Source organism: Caloenas nicobarica, chromosome 31, assembly GCF_036013445.1.
Source record: "Caloenas nicobarica isolate bCalNic1 chromosome 31, bCalNic1.hap1, whole genome shotgun sequence".
Taxonomy (NCBI): domain Eukaryota; kingdom Metazoa; phylum Chordata; class Aves; order Columbiformes; family Columbidae; genus Caloenas; species Caloenas nicobarica.
In genome coordinates, this window is record NC_088275.1 from 2281195 (window position 1) to 2299395 (window position 18201).

At 60.6% G+C, this 18201-nt stretch overlaps 3 protein-coding genes across 5 annotated transcripts in view; 2 read left to right on the forward strand and 1 right to left on the reverse strand.

Moving 5' to 3' along the window:
* Window positions 1-1805: 1805 nt before the first annotated feature.
* On the forward strand, window positions 1806-4765 carry FDPS (farnesyl diphosphate synthase). The gene is made up of 9 exons (XM_065653721.1): window positions 1806-1992; window positions 2575-2715; window positions 2787-2867; window positions 2945-3067; window positions 3297-3385; window positions 3660-3732; window positions 3866-3943; window positions 4019-4153; window positions 4341-4765. The coding sequence occupies exons 1-9, from the start codon at window positions 1855-1857 to the stop codon at window positions 4539-4541; spliced, it is 1059 nt and encodes a 352-aa protein (XP_065509793.1). The 5' UTR covers window positions 1806-1854; the 3' UTR covers window positions 4542-4765.
* Window positions 4766-5780: 1015 nt separating this feature from the next.
* RUSC1 (RUN and SH3 domain containing 1) lies at window positions 5781-16081 on the forward strand. Of its 2 annotated transcripts, XR_010607715.1 has the most exons (12): window positions 5781-7404; window positions 8528-8614; window positions 9478-9554; window positions 10225-10405; window positions 11200-11305; window positions 11396-11442; window positions 12005-13025; window positions 13327-13455; window positions 14068-14494; window positions 14585-14731; window positions 15113-15179; window positions 15961-16081. XR_010607715.1 is itself a non-coding variant. In XM_065653804.1 (9 exons), the coding sequence occupies exons 1-9, from the start codon at window positions 5874-5876 to the stop codon at window positions 14234-14236; spliced, it is 3348 nt and encodes a 1115-aa protein (XP_065509876.1). In that variant the 5' UTR covers window positions 5781-5873; the 3' UTR covers window positions 14237-14566. The 2 variants fall into 2 exon arrangements, 1 of the variants encoding a protein (XP_065509876.1); XM_065653804.1 differs by lacking the exons at window positions 14585-14731; window positions 15113-15179; window positions 15961-16081 and having other exon boundaries at window positions 14068-14566.
* Window positions 15514-18201, reverse strand: part of ASH1L (ASH1 like histone lysine methyltransferase) — a 38127-nt gene continuing 35439 nt past the window's right edge. For both annotated transcript variants that reach the window (XM_065653802.1, XM_065653801.1), the window contains exon 28: window positions 15514-17624. In XM_065653802.1, coding sequence (XP_065509874.1) covers window positions 17533-17624 — 92 coding nt within the window. In that variant the 3' untranslated portion in view covers window positions 15514-17532. The remainder of the gene's footprint in view (window positions 17625-18201) is intronic.

Below are 18201 nucleotides of genomic sequence, written 5' to 3' on the forward strand. Positions count from 1 at the left end.
TGCCGCCCGTGGGGACAGGAAGGGCTTGGGGGGGGACACCATGGTCCCCCCTCCTGCTTAAAAGCCAGATCCGATCCTGGAGCCGGGAGCAGCCGGTGCATCCTGGGGTGTCCCCAGGGGCTCCCCCCAACCTGCAGTGGGACCCCAAAGGCAACAGGTCCCCTCCCGCCTGCCCCCCCCATCCCTTTAGGCCCTGGGGAGATTAATGTTTAATCTTTGCTTATTTTCCCCTTCCATCCCCCTTCCCCGCAGGGTTTGATATCGCCTGATTGCAGGGCAGACTCGAGGCATTAAATAGATTAAATGAAGGTCAAGGAGTGCGAGATGGGTCTGGGCGCCCGAGCAGCCGCCGGCGCACCCGGTGCGGGTCTGGGGGCGCAGCTTTGCTCTGCCTGCGCCCCCTCCCCGGCAGCTCCGCCGTGTCCCCGCCCAGGGCCCCCCGCAGCAGCCCCTGCCCATGGGACACCGGTGACGGCCCCACCGGCAGCAGGGATCAGGCTCGGTGACACACGATGAGATCAGAGCTGATTAGCGGTTTCTTTCTAATTTGATTATTTCAGATTACACCGAAGCCAGCCTGATTAACAGCCCCCCACCCCAGCAACCCGGCTGCGCTGCCAGCAACCAGCCCGGCTCTGCCCGGCCACCAGACCCCTCTGCAGCGTGCGCCGAGGCTGCCGGAAGCCAAAACAGCATTTTCTTGGAAATATATTATAATTCCAGCCCATGCATCTCGTGTCCAGCCCTGATTTATTTACCTACCATCTGCAGGGCTGGGCTGCTCGGGCAGCGGGCGCAGATGGGGCTGGGGATGAGGCGAAGGGACCCGCTGGCTCCCGGCGACATGGGGTCGGGGATTAGCACGCAACAAGGCAGAGCTTGATTAAACCAGGGTGAGCCGAGAGGACAGGATTACGGCAGATCAACCGGAGACCGCCAATCAGCGGCACCGAGTCCTCGGTCCCCCCAGCTCCAGTGCACCCCTGTACACACTGTGTGCCCCCCAGCTCCAGTGCACCCCTTTACCCACACTGCACCCCCCAGCTCCAGTGCACCCCTTTACCCACACTGCACCCCCCAGCTCCAGTGCACCCCTGTACACACTGTGTGCCCCCCAGCTCCAGTGCACCCCATACCCACCGTGCACCCCCAGCTGCCCCCCCAGCTCCAGTGCACCCCATACCCACCGTGCACCCCCAGCTGCCCCCCCCAGCTCCAGTGCACCCCTATACCCACCGTGCACCCCCAGCTGCCCCCCCCAGCTCCAGTGCACCCCTATACCCACCGTGCACCCCCAGCTGCCCCCCCCCAGCTCCAGTGCACCCCTATACCCACCATGCACCCCCAGCTGCCCCCCCAGCTCCAGTGCACCCCTATACCCACCGTGCACCCCCAGCTGCCCCCCCCAGCTCCAGTGCACCCCTGTACCCACACTGCACCCTCACAACTGCCGGGCCCCCCATGCATCCCCAAAAGCACCCGCATGCACCCCGCTGCACCCCCAGCTCCCCGCCCCCGCCGCGCCCCCGCGCTCCAGCCGCCCGCTCGCTCCATTCCCCCTCTCCACCAATCCGACCCCTCAGTCCCGCCCTCCCCCCGCTCCTATTGGCTCAACCTCCTTGGGCTCATCCTCGTGCGATGGAACGGGCCAATCAACGCGGGCGCCAGCCGCGGCCGGCTCCGCCCCCCGCGCGGGGCGCGCTGGGGGTTGTAGTCGGGCCGCAGCGAGGCCGCCGCTGCCTCCGCGGCTCCGGACTACAAGTCCCGGCGTGCCCCGCGCGGGGGGGGGGGGGGCGGGGCGGCCGCGGAGGCTGCCGGGGCAGCGGCGGCGCGTCCCGGAGCGTCCCGGTCACCATGAGCGGCAACGGGGCCACGGGCGCGGCGGCCGAGCGGGAGGAGTTCATGGCCTTCTTCCCGCAGATCGTCCGCGACCTCACGGAGGGCAGCCTGGGCCACCCGGAGGTGGGCGACGCCGTGGCCCGGCTGAAGGAGGTGAGGAAGGGTCCCCGGGGCTGCCCGGTTCCCGGGGCTGCCCGGTCCCCGTTTCCCGATGCTTCCCGTTCTCCGGTACTTCCCGTTCTCCGGTACTTCTCGTTCCCCGGTGCTCCCCGTTCAGCGGGACTGCCCGTTCCCCGGTGCTCCCCGTTCCCAATGCTCCCCGTTCCCCGGTGCTCCCCGTTCCCCGGTGCTCCCCGTTCCCCAGGGCTCCCCATTCCTGCTCCCCATTCCCCAGGGCTTGCCGTTCCCTGCTCCCCGTTCCCGGCTCCCCGTTCCCCAGGGGCTCCCCGTTCCCTGCTCCCCGTTCCCTGCTCCCCGTTCCCCAGGGGCTCCCCATTCCCCAGGGGCTCCCTGTTCCCTGCTCCCCATTCCCTGCTCCCCGTTCCCCAGGGGCTCCCCATTCCCCAGGGGCTCCCTGTTCCCTGCTCCCCATTCCCCAGGGGCTCCCTGTTCCCGGCTCCCCATTCCCCAGGGGCTCCCCATTCCCCAGGGGCTCCCCGTTCCCTGCTCCCCGTTCCCCAGGGCTCCCCGTTCCCTGCTCCCCGTTCCCCGCTGCCCGCTCCTCTCTCCCCGCAGGTCCTGGAGTACAACGCGCCGGGCGGGAAGTGCAACCGGGGGCTGACGGTGCTGGCGGCTTTCCGGGAGCTGGCGGCCCCCGCGCAGCAGGACCCCGAGAGCCTCCGCTGCGCCCTGGCCGTGGGCTGGTGCATTGAGCTGGTGAGAGCCGGGCTGGGGGCGGCTGGGGACCCCCCCGGGGAACCCCCATCCCCTAACACAGCCTTTCGCAGTTCCAAGCCTTTTTCCTGGTGGCCGACGACATCATGGACGCGTCCCTCACCCGCCGGGGGCAGCCGTGCTGGTACAAGAAGGTGAGAGGGTTGGGGAGGTTTTGGGGGTCCGGTGGGGTCAAGGTGCTTTGTGACACGTCCCTGCCCTCCTGCTCCAGGAGGGGGTCGGGCTGGATGCCATCAACGACGCCTTTCTCCTCGAGTCGTCCGTCTACAGGCTGCTGAAGAAGTATTGCGGGGAGCGTCCCTACTACCTGCACCTGCTGGAGCTTTTCTTGCAGGTGAGCCTGGGCCCTGCGTCCCCCTCCCGCAGATTTACCTCGATTTTGGGCCGTTTCGGGATGCACGTGGATCTCAGATTATTCCTGAAGTTCCCGGGCATCCTACCAGATGCGCTCCCTCCCTTGGGACTCGGAGAGGAGCTGAAACAGTGCTTGGGTTTTGGGTTTTGCCTGTGCTGTGGGGTTTTTTCAAGGGACTGCGTGAATAAATCCTTTCTTTTCCCTGCAGACTGCCTACCAGACAGAGCTGGGGCAGATGCTGGACCTCCTCACCGCTCCCATTTCCCAGGTGGATTTGAACCGCTTCAGCGAGCAGAGGTAAAGCGGCAGGAGGGGACGGAGCTGCCAGCCCCGTTGTGGCACGGTGGCTTTGCTCGCCATCCCTTCCGGACGCTGGGAGGGTGACGAGCGGCTCGCTGCAGCACCGCTGTTACCTGCCAGGCTTTGGGGAGCGAGTCTTGCTCGTGCTGTCAGAGCTTGAGTGCCGCTTTGGAGCGAGATGTTGGGTTTTTTCTGCTGGTTCTGAAGTGCAGAGCCCCGGAGGGAGGGGAAAGCCTGGGTTTTGTCGCTGAGCGGGATTCCTCTGCTGCAGGTATAAGGCGATTGTTAAGTACAAGACGGCGTTTTACTCCTTCTACCTCCCTGTGGCCGCTGCCATGTACATGGTGAGTTTTCTGGAAACAGTCTCAGGAGGTGCCTTAACCCTCCATACGAGGCCGTTGAGGAGGGCAGGGTGGCTGGGAGGAGGCTGGGAGGCAGATATTGCAAAGCTTGATTCTGTTTCCCCCCCCTGCTTAGGCTGGTATTGACAGCAAGGAGGAGCACGACAACGCCAAAGCCATCTTGCTGGAGATGGGCGAATTCTTTCAGATCCAGGTAGAGGCGGCTCCCCGTCCCTCGGTGTTTTTAACACGGGGGTCGCGGCGCTCACACGCGTCCGTCTTTGCGCAGGACGATTACCTGGACTGCTTCGGTGACCCGGCGGTGATGGGGAAGGTCGGCACCGACATCCAGGACAACAAGTGCAGCTGGTTGGTGGTGGAGTGTCTGCGGCGGGTGACGCCAGAGCAGAGGCAGATCCTGGAGGTAACGCTGCCAGAAACCCACAAAAGATCAGCGGTGTGGGCTCCCTCCCTGAAACCGCGGCCCGAAAAGCTGCGCCGTGCGGTTACCGGGCTGGGAGAAACGCTGGTTGTTGTGAGGGGTGGAAGACGGTGACTCCTGCCACGCAAACTGGGCTTTCAGCCCGGCTCGTCCTGGGGTGTTTTCTCAGGAGAACTACGGCCGTAAGGACCCCGAGAAGGTGGCGAAGGTGAAGCAGCTGTATGAGACTCTGGGCATGAGGGCGGCTTTTCAGGAGTACGAGGAGAGCAGCTACCGGCGGCTGCAGGACCTGGTCGCCAAGCACGCCAACCAGCTCCCCCAGGAGATCTTCCTCAGCCTCGCTCGCAAGATTTACAAGCGGCAGAAGTGATGGGGGGGTCCTGGCGCTGGACTGTTTAGTTTTTGCTCAGGAGGGGAGGGCGGGAGGGTTTGTCCCCCGCTGTTGTCGCTGCTTGGAGCTGGATCCAGTGGGTCTGGGGGCTGGTTGGAGACCCCGGCCCTGGGCTGGGGGGACTGGTTGGAGACTGGATGATGCTGCGGGGGGGTCGTAGAGCAGCCGCCGGCCTTTTGTGTCAATAAACATCAGTTACTGTGGGTGCGGCGCTGGCTGGAGATGGGGCTGGGGAGGGGGGGGGCCGGACACCGGCACCCCCGGTGCCTTTGGGCTGCGGGAGCTTCGGTGTCGCGGGGCGGGGTGGGACCGGAGCATCGTCCCCGCCTTGTCCCGGGTGGGGCCGGCTGGTTCCGGTGATGGGCAGGACCGGGGCGGTGTCCGGGGCGGGGCTCCTCCCCTCGCCCCCCCGGCAGCCGCATTCGCCGCCGCAGCGCAGGGAGGTGAGCGGGGCTGGGGGCGCTCCGCGGGGAGGGGAGGGCTGGTTGTCCCCCGGTAACATCGTTGCGACCCCGGGGCCGCTGCTCTGCCAGCCCCGGGGCCGGGGGATGCTCGGGGGTACCGGGGCAGAACCGCCTGGCCAGGGATGCTCGGGGGTACCGGGGGATGCTCGGGGCCGGGGCAGAACCGCCTGGCCAGGGATGCTCGGGGGTGCCGGGGGTACCGGGGGTGGCCGGGGCCCAAGCTGTGCCCTGCGCAGGGCCAGGCCGGGCGATGCGGCAGGCTGCAGCAGCTGCCATGGCTGGGGCGCGGGCGGCTGCCAGGATTTCTGCGTGTTTGCCAGGCCAGGCCAGGGCCGGGTGTCTCCTTGTCGCTGCCTTTGGCCTGAGCGCGCCCGCGCTGTCACCGTCCCTTGGCCAGGAGCAACCCCCCCGGCTGAGCTTTCAAGGGCGTTTTCTCCTTGACGGCGTCTCTGAGCCGTTCCCGACCCTCGAGAGCCGGCGGAGGGGACTCAGCACCGCTGCTGCAGCGGCTCGTAACGCCCGGAGCTTCCTTGGCCCGTGATCTGGGATCAGCCGCCGGATCCCCAGCCAGCGCCTGCAGCTGCACAGCCCTTCCCTGAGGAGCTGTGGGGCAGCCCCTCTTTGTGCCCCCGACCCCCGGGCTGGTCCCCTGCAGCCCTGACCCGCTCGGTGGCTGCTGCGGCGTCACTGCCGTCCCCCCGGCCCTGACCGTTCCTTTCCAGCTTCGTGCTGCTGCATTCTGCCGACCGAAAGGGCGGTTTCGGTTTTTGCAGGGAGCTGGATGGTGTGAAGAGGGGAGCTGGGGGGTGGTGTGAGGAGCTCCCAGCGCTGCCGGTGAGACAGCATCATGCTGGCTCCAAAGAAAGGCCTCCTGTGCAACCTCAACCACATCCACCTGCAGCACATCTCGCTGGGGCTGCACCTGTCCCAGCACCCGGAGCTGCAGGAGACCTCGGCTTCCATGGCCGGAGACCAGACTGGCTGCGGCGACTGCCCGGAGAACCACGAGCAAGTGGACGCCAATTCCAACAACCCCTCCTTCAAATGCCGCTGTTGCGAGTCCCACACTCAGCAGCCGGAGACGTTGGGTCTCCTGCACCAGGCAGCTCAGGAGGGTTTTCCCTGCCTGCGCGCTGGGGAGGAGGCGGCTTCCCCTTGCGATCTTGCTTCCTCCACCTCCTCCTCCTCCTCTGTCAGTAGCTGCTCGGATTTCAGCTTGGATGACTCCCCGGTCTCTGTGTACTGCAAGGAGTTCTCCAGAGAAGGGTCCCAATCCCCTGAAAACCAACCTGACGTCGTTCCCGCAGAAGACGCCGGGGATGGCCGCTTGTTGGCTGACCCGAGCAGGACGTGCGATGGAAGAGACACCAACCTCAACCCCCCAGCGCCCCGGAGAAGGGACACCCTGGCTGGAGAGAGCCCGGACAGCCTCTGCAGCAGCCCCTCGCTCGCCTCCCAGCGCGACGAGACCTCTCCCGGCGTGGAGACCACCCGCAGCATCCCCACCGACCTGGACCCCAACTGCAACCCGCTCCCCGAGCCCGACGCCGCTCCCGCGGCACCCCCAGCGCCGGCCCGGTGGGAGCCCGTGCTGGGCAGCGCTCCGGAGCCTCTGCCCCGCGCCGGCGGCGTCCCCCCGCCCGTGCCGCCCCGGCCCCGCCGGCGGCTGCAGGTTCTGGGTGCGCACAGAGCGGAGCAGCCGCTGGTAGAGCCAGAGCCCAGCTCGGGTGAGCTCTGCAAGGACGCGGGCAAGAAGAACATCACCTCCTTCCACGAGCTCGCCCAGAAGAGGAAGAGGAACGCCGGCGGGGCCGCTCTGGCCCAGGCCAGGGCTGACCGGAGCGACTGGTTGATCGTGTTCTCCCCCGACACGGAGCTGCCACCCCCCAGCGAGCTCCTGGCCAGCGAGCCGGCCCGGCCACAGCTCCAGCACGACTGGCCGGCGAAACCGCCCGGCTCCCGGCAGAGAGAGGTGACCACGTTCAAGGAGCTGCGGTACCGCAGCGCTGCCAACAAGCCCAAGGGGCAGCCGGCTGGCAGGCGGGCAGAGCCGGTGGCATCTCAGCGCCCGCCCGCGTCCCTTGGGACGGCCACGGGCAGCGACGGCGCGGGCTGGGGGCCGCCCGTGCCACCGGCACCCGTGGAAAGCCACCAGCCCAAGAGGAGGAGGTCTCGCCCGGGACTGCAGCCCATTGCGGAGGGACAGCTGGGGGACGCGGAGGAAGGGTTTCTGCCACCGCCACCAAACCGCGTCCCAGGGGAGAAGGGGCTGGGCGCCGGCGGCGATGGAGATGTCCCGGTTTGGAGGCTTGGGGAGCCCGGGGGGGACCCCTGGGTGCCAGGAACGGTCCAGAGAGGAGATGATGCCTGCAAGGAGGGTAAGAGTTTGGGTCCCTTCTGGGCCGGGTGCAGGGGTGTCGCCTTTGAGAGGGCTCTGAGCAGGGCAGGGGGCGGCAGGACTTGGGGGAGCGCAGGGAGCAGCTGCAGGACTTGGGGCGGCAGGATTTGGGGGAGCACAAGGAGCGGCTGCAGGACTTGGGGGAGCACAGGGAGCAGCTGCAGGACTTGGGGGCGGCAGGACTTGGGGGAGCACAGGGAGCAGCTGCAGGACTTGGGGGAGCACAAGGAGCGGCTGCAGGACTTGGGGGAGCACAAGGAGCGGCTGCAGGACTTGGGGGAGCACAAGGAGCGGCTGCAGGATTTGGGGGAGCACAGGGAGCAGCTGCAGGACTTGGGGGAGCACAAGGAGCGGCTGCAGGACTTGGGGGAGCACAAGGAGCGGCTGCAGGATTTGGGGGAGCACAGGGAGCAGCTGCAGGATTTGGGGCGGCAGGATTTGGGGGAGCACAGGGAGCAGCTGCAGGATTTGGGGCGGCAGGATTTGGCGGAGCACAAAGAGCGGCTGCAGGACTTGGGGGCTGCAGGATTTGAGGGAGCACAAGGAGCGGCTGCAGGACTTGGGGGCTGCAGGATTTGAGGGAGCACAGGGAGCAGCTGCAGGATTTGGGGCGGCAGGATTTGGGGGAGCACAGGGAGCAGCTGCAGGATTTGGGGGAGCACAAGGAGCGGCTGCAGGACTTGGGGCGGCAGGACTTGGGGGAGCAGAGGGGCGGTGGTTGTGGGGATGCGGGGTGCGTGTGGGCAGGCCGGCTGGCCCGAGCGGTCCCTGTGCCGGGCAGGGCCCGGCGGCCGCGGCGGGCTCCCCGCTCCCTGCCCGGCGGAGCTCGGCTGGGCTGGGGGCGCCGTGGGCTCCGTGCCCCCGGCCCCGGGCCGGGCTGGCACCTCCTCACCCGCCCTGTCCCCGGGCCCGGCGCCGCCCTTCGCTCCGCCGCCCCTTCCGGCTCCATGGGCGAGCGCGGCCCGGCCGGCCCCGGCTCCGGCGGGGAGCGCCCCGGTAAGTCGCGGCGGGCGCGGCCCCGGCCTGTCCCGGCAGCAGCGGCCGGGCCCGGGCGAGGCCCCGCGGGCAGCGCCTGACGCCGCCGTCCCCTTCTCTCCCTCCAGCCAGGCCCGAGCCGCCCGGAGCCGCCCCGGGCACAGCCCGGCCTGGCGGGGGGAGCACGGAGGGAGCCCGGGGAGAGCAGAAGAAAGGTAACGCGGGGCCGGGGGGGGTGGGGGGGGCTGTGGTGGCCCTGGCCGGGGCTTGGGCGGCGGCAGCGACGGGGACAGACGGACACAGCGACGGGGACAGACGGACGCGGCCCGGGGTTGTGGTGTGGCGGCAGATGGAGCTGCGGAGCCGGAGAACAGGGGTGGGGCGGCCCCGGCATCTTGCGAACGCCTCCAGGGTCTCCTGCCCGACATCTCTCCATCCGTCCCCTTGGCCTCGGCGGTGGCGTTAGCGCTTAAAATAATTAACCCTGTCTGCAATTGCTGACCTACAGACACGTAAATACTCTGAGTTTCAGGTCAAAGGTAAGGGTGACTTTGCAAAACCCCTCATTGGAGAGGCTGACCTCGCCGGTTTTGACATTTCGAAGCCTGCGCAGTTAGTTGAGTCTTGCTTTAACATATATCTGCGTTGGATAAAGTGTCCTTTAGCTGAGCGTTGCTCGTTATACCCTAAAAGGATTATGTAATGCGATGTGCAAACGCGTAAGCGGTTGGCTCTTTATAGCGTGAATGTAGCGATAAGATTTTTGTATAGAATGGCTGTTCCTTTTCTTGCTGGCGTACCAGCCTTATTCCCGCCCCCAGATTGTGCAGCTCTGTGATAAACAATATCTCGCCTCCATGCGCTAAATTCCGCTCATTTACCCGCACCCCGGGTAAAGAACCCAGGCTTTGGGGACAGCAGCGGGTTCCCGTGCCTGGGATGCCGCGTCGCCCCTGGGGCTTCCCCGGCTCCTTGCCCAGCTCCTTCATTGCCAGAGCTGCTGGTTCAGCCGCAGATGCTGTGGTGGCGACGCGGGGTCGGGGCCCACGTTGACGTCTCCCTTTCCATCGCCCGGCAGCCCTGCTGGTCGCCGTCAGCGCCGCCGTGGACAAGATCATCGCCCATTTCAGCGCCGCACGGAACCTGGTGCAGAAGGTGAGGGGCTGGGCTGGGGCGAGGGCAGAACCATCGAGCCATTTTGCTTGGAAGAGACCTTTAAGATCATCGAGTCCAGCCATTAACAATGTCGATATCGAGCTGCTAGAAGGATGGTGCCCGATCTCAACAGAAAACGGCGGCTTTGGTCTGGGAAGCTTTTAGTAACATTTCACACAAATTTAAGTCCACTAGACTAGTATGAAATTTTAGAGCCCCTATTATGCAGAATGTTTGAATTGCTTTTAACTTCACGGTGCCGAGAATATTTAGAAGCGTGTATATTCATTAACGTGAACTTCGGCATAGGTGAAACTACATTTATCCACGGTAAAGTTGGAATTAAAGAAATTAGGAAAAGAGACTGGTAGGGACTTCATGCTAACAGTTCAATACTGAGCCAGGGGTTAAGCTGGGGGTTTATTTTTTGCAATGTGCTTCTGTTATTATGAATACAGCGTAGTGAAAATCCATGAAACTGGGTCCACACTCAGGGCACGGAGGGGCCTCAGGATTTTATGCTGTGATTCACCTTCCCAGCTGAATTCGTTTCAGCGACAGCGCGTCTGTACGTGTCGGACTGGGGCGAGAGGGGCTTCGGGAGCTGCAGGGGAGGGTTCGGTGCTGCTTTTCCCATCCTTCTCCTCTTTTTTGTGCCTCCCGAGCGCAGGCGCAGCTGGGGGACAGCCGTCTGAGCCCCGACGTGGGTCACCTGCTGCTGCGCACGCTCTGCCCTGCGCTCTACGCCGTGGTGGAGGACGGGCTGAAGCCGTTCCAGAAGGACGTCATCACGGGCCAGAGGAGGAACTCCCCTTGGAGCGTGGTGGAAGCTTCGGTGAAGACAGGACGGGGTGAGGAACGTCCTCCCGGAGGTGTTGGGATCAGTGTCTCGAGGTGCCTGGAGCCTGGGCAAGAACAAGCCCACGTTCCAGTATAAGTTGGGGAATGAGCTGTTGGAGAGAAGTGATAAGGCACCTGGGGGACAGCGGGGTGAGCATGAGCCAGCACTGGGCCCTTGTGGCCAGGAAGGCCGATGGGACCTGGGGGGGATCAAAGGGGGTGGTCGGTAGGTCAGAGAGGTTCTGCTGCCCCTCTGCTCTGCCCTGGGGAGGCCGCAGCTGGAATATTGTGCCCAGTTCTGGGCCCCTCAGCTCCAGCAGGACAGGGAACTGCTGGAGAGAGTCCAGCGCAGCCACCAAGATGCTGCAGGGAGTGGAGCATCTCCCTGCCGAGGAAAGGCTGAGGAGCTGGGGCTCTGGAGCTGGAGAAGAGGAGACTGAGGGCTGAGCTCATTCATGGGGATCAATATGGAAAGGGGGAGTGTCAGGAGGATGGAGCCAGGCTCTTCTGGGTGACAGCCAGTGACAGGACAAGGGGCAATGGGTGCAAACTGGAACACAGGAGGTTCCGCTTGAATAGGAGAAGAAACTTGTTCGCGGTGAGGGTGCCAGAGCCTGGCCCAGGCTGCCCAGGGAGGTTGTGGAGTCTCCTTCTCTGCAGACATTCCAACCCGCCTGGACACCTTCCTGTGTAACCTCAGCTGGGTGTTCCTGCTCCGGCGGGGGGGTTGCGCTGGATGAGCTTCCGAGGTCCCTTCCAACCCCTGACGTTCTGGGGTTCTGTGACTCTGTTCCGTGTTCCGCAGGCTCCAACACGCGCTCTCTCCACGCTCTGTGCTGGCACGTGGCCGGGCTGGCCCCTCTCAGCAGCACCAGGCAGAAGTTTCACGCCTTTATCCTCGGCCTTTTGAAGTGAGTGGTGGGTCCTGGTGTCCTTGCTGCCGTGGCAGCTTGGAGCAGAGTCCCAAAAGCTCTAACTTGGCTTCCTCTTGTCTCATTTAGCATTAAGCAGCTGGAGCTGTGGATCTCTCACCTGCAGAAGAGCCCAGGTAAGGACATAGCGACCAGAATCTCCTCACCCAAGTCTTCTGCTCGCCAAGGTGATAATCCTGGACCCGTTTCAGCCACGATGCTTGGCTGGAATTTCTGTAGTGGATGAGGGCGTCGTTTTCCATGGCTGTCATGCGGGGTGAGGGGAGTCAGGCTGATAATTTGGACCTGTCTGGATGTGGGAGGACGTGTGGGCGAGGGCCGGGCGTTTCGCAGCTCTCCAGCACCGTCCACAACCATCTGAAAGGAGGTTGGAGCCGGGGGGGTCGGGCTCTGCTCCCCAGGAACAAGTGCCAGGACCAGAGGAAACGGCCTCAAGTTGTGCCAGGGGAGGTTGAGGTTGGAAATACAGGAGAATTTCTTCCCCAAAGGGCTGTGGGGCATTGGAACAGGCTGCCCAGGGCAGTGCTGGAGTCACCGTCCCTGGAGGGGTTGAAAATACAGAGAGATGAGGTTCTCAGGGACACGGGGCAGTGCCAGGGCTGGGGAAATGGTTGGACTTGATCTTAAAGGTCTTTTCCAACCAAAATGATTCTCTGATTCTATGTCCCTGTCTCGTAGGGGTCATCTCCACGCTGTATTCACCTCTGGCCTTCTTTGCCCTGAGCCAAGGGCCTCTCCCCCACCTCGCCGATGAGCTACTGCTGCTCATCCAGCCGCTCTCCGTGCTCACTTTCCACCTCGACCTCCTCTTCGAACACCACCACCTCTCCGTGGACGTCAGACCCTTGTCCCGTCGCCTGGAATCCCCCTTATCTCCTCCCCATCGCGCCGTCCAGCCTCGGGGCGCCGCGCAGCCTTCTCCGGAGCTCCAAAGCAGTGAAACCGGGGACAGCCTGGAAGACGAGATCCCCCCCGACGCCGTGGGGAGGGCGGCCGGTGCAGAGGGCGGCACGAGGGTTCGGTCGCAAGCGGCCGAGCACGGGCTGGTCGCCGGCCCGCAGGTGGGGGCTGCCCTGCAGCAGAGCTTCCAGCACGTGCTGCGCTGGGGCGACCAGCTCAGCCGCGCTTTCCGCGGAGGTGACAACTCCCCGGAGACCCCCAAGCCCGAGGCGGGTCCTCGGGGTGCCGGCGCTGGCCTCGGCGGCTGGTGGGACCAGCTGGGCCAGGCCTCCAGGATTTACACTGCTCCCAGCAAGGAGAAGTTCGCCTTGGGCTGGTGGACGAAGCTGCGGGCGGCTGCGGGGGATCCCAGCCCCGGCCAGGCTGCGCGACCCCACGGATCCGGGAAGGAGGCCAGAGAGACGGAGCTGCAGCTCCTGCAGAGCAAAGCTGTCCCCGAACTCCCCGCTGCAAAGCCCAGCGGCGGCGCTGACGCCTCCGGGACCTCTTCTCCTGAAGATCTCGCCCTGTCTGCTGGAGCTGGAGCACCCGCCGAGCCAGATGGCCGCACGGCCGGAGAGCAACTCGAGGCTGCTTCCCCGGAGCCGCGTGTGAACGGGAACGGGGCAGCTACCGATCCAGAGCGCGACGGTCCCGCTGGTCCTGACAAAGGCAGCTGGCTGGGTCGGCTCTTCGGAGCCACCAGCCCCTCTGCCAGGAGCTTCCATCCCAGTCCTGACACCAGCTCAACCAGGTCCAGGTAAGACCCAGCTTGGGCAGGCGGGGCTGGGGAAGCTGGGGAGGGTCTTTTCTCCCAGGCAGCATACGGAGAACACGCTGCGGGGCTGGCGGGTGTCGCGCGCTGCCCGTTATCCCAACTGTGCTCCTGGGCTGAGGAATTGGCGCGTGTCGTTGCCTCGGTCCTTTAGAGCAGCAGGAGCTCCTGGTGGCGCTCGATAGAGCCCTTGGCACCTGCCGGATTGCCAGAAGAGTTTTCTGAGCAAAACGGGTGGGGAAGAGGCTTCCCCGACCAGCTCGCGGCTTCTTTTGCTCGGCGGCAGGAGACCCTCCAGCTGGCTGTCCCCCGGCGCGCGCATCCTGGCCGGGGCGGTGAAGGGGCTGGCGGCCGAGAAGACTCGCGATGGAGAACGGGCGGAGAGGAACGCGGCCGAGGCGCCGCAGCCCCACAGGTGACACTGGGCGTCGTGGGGCTGGGAAGCCGGGGGTGGATTTTTCTTTTTGGGGTGTCCCGCAGACGTTTCCAGGCTCCCTGTTGCTTCCCTGGGGATTTTCCCACTTTCCTGTTGAGCTTTGGGTGAACTTGAGTGTCTGCCAAGCTGGGGTCAGTTGTTTTTCCCGGACATGAGGAAAAAATTCTTCCCCGAAAGGGTTGTGGGGCATCGGAACAGGGTGCCCAGGGCAGTGGTGGGGTCACCATCCCTGGAGGGTTGAACAGACGGAGATGACGTTCTCTGGAACATGTTTAGTGCTGGGGTGGGAGAATGGTTGGAACTGATGATCCCGAGGTTCTTTTCCAACCAAAACGGTTCTGTGGAATCGTGGCAGGTCAGAAAAGCCGTCGTGGTCCTCCTGTGCTTGCGCAGCATTTGGCTCCCGCTCTGCCGCTCCAGAGCTTGGCAGGACCGTTTTGTGATGCGGCGTCTCGGTCCCGTCCGCAGGGAGACGGGCTGAGGACAGAGAGTCACCGGCCCCACGCCCGAGGGTCAAAACCTCCCCCGAGTCCTGCGGGAGCTTCTCTTGGTCCCTGGGGAGGCGAATCCCTGATGGGTTTTGTTGCGCAGGGCGGTGCGGGCGCTGTGTGACCACACGGGCGCCGCCGACGGTCACCTGAGCTTCCAAAAAGGGGACGTCCTGCAGCTGCTTTCCACCGTGGACGAAGACTGGATCCGCTGCTGCCGCGGAAACAGCACCGGCCTCGTCCCTGTGGGCTACACATCCCTCATCCTGTGAGGAAGAGGAGGCCCGAGGGAGCAGCGGAGCTCGCCCAAGCAGGTGCCACCTCCGGGAGGGACCGTGTGCCACGTTGTCACCGCTGCCGAGGTGTCACCGCCGGCAGGACGCCCGTCGCCGCTGCTCGCTCGCGTGGCGTTACCGTCAGACCCGCTGGCGCTTCACCGCCGGGGACCCGCTCGCGTTTCCTCTCCGTGCTGTCCCCGCGTCGTGCCACCGCCGCCACCTCCGCGTGTCCCCAGCCACTCCGAGCACTCTGTAAATTATTGTAACCACAGGAACGAGCTCGTTCTGGGGCGGGGAAAAGCTGGAAATAAAGGTTGTGACTCACGTGTGTGCGTGTGACAGGGCGGCTGCGGCAGGGGGATGGCAAGGGCCCCGTGGGCTGTGGCAGGAAACGCTCTTGGGGCGGCTGCGGAGACCCAGAGGCAGAAATAACCCTGGAAATTGCGTCCCCCGGCCCCGCGGGATGGAAGGGGCTCAAGATTGGTAAAGGTTTGTTTTTCTTTTCAAGTTTTTCTCATTGTTCATGATTTCGGTACCGAACTACTTAGATTTTTACTCCAGGCTCTCCAGTAAGCGAGACACTTGGCTTAGGGGCAGCTTTGGGGCCAAAAATCTGCATTTTATTCTTCTACCGGCCTCTGCTCCCAGGATGGAGCTGCGCTCTTTTTATTCTCTTCTCGCTCTTTTTATTCTCTTCTCGCTCTTTTTATTCTCTTCTCGCTCTTTTTATTCTCTTCTCGCTCTTTTTATTCTCTTCTCGCTCTTTTTATTCGCTCTCTTCTTGCCTTCATTTCTCTCTCTGGAACTTTTACTCACAGGCGAGGGATGTTATAACTTAATTGGAATGTTATTTGGCTTTGTCTTAAGTAGGTTTGATTGAATTCCGCAGCTGCCTCCGGACTTTAAAATGGGTCAAGCCAGCAGGAGATGAATCCAGGTACTTTTTTCTGATTTTTTTTTTTTAATTAAAAAAGCACTAGAATCCGCAGCGTGGCGCCTCCAGTTTAAAAGGAAGATGAGCGTCTGGATCAAACCCGGTGTTTTTATAACTGCGGGAGTTATGGCTGGGGAATGGAAAAAAGAAAAATCAAATGATGTTAAAGGAGGGTCATTGATGAGCTGTTGAATCCCCGAGTAACGCAAAGAGTTACCAAGGGAGACGGGGCAAAAAACCCTCATAAAAGAGGCTGGAAGAGTCAGAAAGGAAAAGCAAAGGGAAGGCGTGTGAAAGAAAACCCCACAAGTCATGGCTAGGAAAAGATTTTCCATTTAATACTAGACTCTCAGGATTGAGATGCAGGCTTTTTATGCAATTACATCCAATGTTAAAATTGGTAATACATAATTTACAAAGATTAACATCAAAACAATGATCTATTTAGATATGCTTTGTAAAAAGGAAATATATTAGCAGCATTTATTTTCAGCAATCACACAGCCTACACCCATGCAGACTAAGTCGGGAGCTATTTGCAGTAATGTAGTGCTTCCTGGGCCGACCCCGTGCTCTCCTCGGGATATAAAATAACCCAACAAATAAAAAAAGTCATTAATTTCTACACCAGTAAGAAAAAACAAGTCTTTGCACTTACCTAACGTTTGATTGTCTAAAAAACGTTTTGTTTAGTCTTTCAACAAAAGAAAGATAAAATGACAGAGCTAGTGTCTCGCTTCTGTACGCGCTTTATTTTTTTTTTCTTTTTTTAAAAACTTTTTAGTGTTTAACACCATTGGAGACAATGATTTCCGTTTGAAACTAAAGGAGACAACTCGAGGTTTTGGACATGCGATATTCCTACTACACGCACGAGTATTTTATACTCAGGGTTCCTGGTACTGTACAGTGCTTCTCTACAGTAAGAAAATATTCCAAACTATTTTCTTATTTCTTTTTTTTGTTTTTTTTTAATAAAATATTTTTTTTTCTCAAAGGGTTTTTTGTCTTTTTTTTTTTTTTTTTTAACTTTTCAAATCAACACGTAAAAGTTAATGGAATGAGTCATGTTCCACTAAGAGTAAAATAATTATAATAATAATAATAACAAGAATGTACATTAGGACGAGCTTGGTCCGTTAAAAAGGAACATGGAACTACCGTATTGCTTTACATCCACGCAGCAGATATATATACAACTTGGCACATTAAAAACTGGGGCTTTTTCTTGGAGGAACATCTAAAACGGGACTGGATATGCGTATGTACGGCTGAGAGACAAAAAGCGAAGCTGTTTGTTTGGAGGGCGGCGCAGCCCGCGGCGCCACAGGCGCGTCCCCCCCGCGGCCCGGTACCTGTGACGCTCGTGGGTCGCTGGCGCTTGTCCAGCGGGGGTTTCGGGCCGGGGGGGCGCGGGATGCGCCGGCTCTTAATTTAAGAGACGGACGTTTGCAGCTGTACAACCAGAACACAAGAATAGTGTTAGCAGTCGATATATTCTACAGTTCACAACAAATACTCGCTCTGAATACTGCTTGACGGGTCATGTAGTGAAGATTGCCTTTTTTTTTTTGTTTTTCTTTTTTTTTTTTTTTTTTTTTTTTTCTCCTTTTAACGGGTTTTAATTTGCACAACACACTAGACACACGAGAACCACAGCTTAGCAAAAAAACCACCAGCGATGGCGTCGGCAGGGTTCGACTCGCTTTAGAAAAATTTCTCTGCAGAAAAAAGTGGAAAAAAGAAAAGAAAAAAAAAAAAACCCAATGCGATCACCCCCCGTCCCCGGCGCAGAACAAGTGCCTGAACCACCAACTCCGGCTTCGCTCCAAGGTGACGCTGGAAATTTCTCCACCTTCCGCACGTTCGGGTGCATTTCGCTCTTCTCGGAACTTGTGCAAATCGGAGGCCGCGACTTTCGGGCAGCCGCTAATTCCCATCCCGTTCGGGTTTCCATTCACGGCGGTGCCGAGAGCGTCTCGTACAGTCCCAGGTTCACTGCTGAACACGGGGAATATCCTCATCACAGTCAATCCTCACCCTTCTTACCTCCCCATTTATTTCTCTTTTTAATATATTTTTCCTCTGAGTGGGACTATCAAGCAAAAAATAAATTAAATTTTGACCATCCTGGACAAGAACCACAAGGTTTTTTTTCTCAGTACCGAACATCAATACAAGGCACGCCCAACAACACACACACCATGAGAGCACCCGGACATCCAAGTGCTGAACTGTTTTGTATTATTTGTCCGTATTTTTTTGTTTCCGCCGCCCTCTTTTCCTCGGCTGTCGCGAGGATTTCGGGCTCTTGCCCTCGGAGCAGATTCCAAACCGCAGCGTTTTGCTCGTGGCGTCACTTTCTGAAGCTGCTCTCCGGGCCGCCGAGGGTGCGGCGCCGCAGTTTCCTTCCCGATCCTTCCTCCAGCAGGTATGTGACATCGATCGCTGCAAAAAACCCACGTTTCTGGTTAAAAAAAGGTGATACAAGCAACAGTTTTCAGATTTCCCTGCTCTTTCAAGGATGTTTCCATCCCAAAAGTTGGGATTTTAGCCGTGTGGACCAGCCAACCTCCAAAGATCCTTCCAACCCAAATTAATCTACGCGTCCATGATTATTTTGCATTAAAGAGACTGGACAAAGCTTTAAATTAAAAACAGAGACATACTGAACCAGCGCTACCGCAACAACACCTACAAATGTTCCTTACGCCCCAACAAAAAGCTCGTTAAAGTCACTTAGACCCCAACGGAAAGCTCATTAAAGGCCAAAAGACACTTTTCAAATTCTCTTCCGTCTTTCTTTGCGCATCTTAAATTGGAAACATGGGGGGAATTTGTCTTCAGAAAGTTTTCACGGTGACTAAAAATATTCTACGAAACACCGCGTCAGTCGTGAGAAATTTCATTCCGCGTTAGCGGAAATTGCGAAAGAAAACATCGCTGCAAAGAAAACTAATTGTGTTAATAGATGTAAATATATATATAAATATATTCGGATGTTTATTTATAAATGTTTAGCTAG

What these genes read in the sequence shown, in the direction of transcription:
- RUSC1 (XM_065653804.1), top strand. Translation starts at nt 5,874, where the DNA reads ATGCTGGCTCCAAAGAAAGGCCTCCTGTGCAACCTCAACCACATCCAC. An exon ending in CCGGGGAGAGCAGAAGAAAG is followed by an intron (nt 8,615 to 9,477) that starts GTAACGCGGGGC and finishes ATCGCCCGGCAG; the next exon opens with CCCTGCTGGTCGCCGTCAGC. An exon ending in ACCAGCTCAACCAGGTCCAG is followed by an intron (nt 13,026 to 13,326) that starts GTAAGACCCAGC and finishes GCTCGGCGGCAG; the next exon opens with GAGACCCTCCAGCTGGCTGT.
- FDPS (XM_065653721.1), top strand. Translation starts at nt 1,855, where the DNA reads ATGAGCGGCAACGGGGCCACGGGCGCGGCGGCCGAGCGGGAGGAGTTC. An exon ending in TGGGCTGGTGCATTGAGCTG is followed by an intron (nt 2,716 to 2,786) that starts GTGAGAGCCGGG and finishes AGCCTTTCGCAG; the next exon opens with TTCCAAGCCTTTTTCCTGGT. An exon ending in AGCAGAGGCAGATCCTGGAG is followed by an intron (nt 4,154 to 4,340) that starts GTAACGCTGCCA and finishes GTGTTTTCTCAG; the next exon opens with GAGAACTACGGCCGTAAGGA.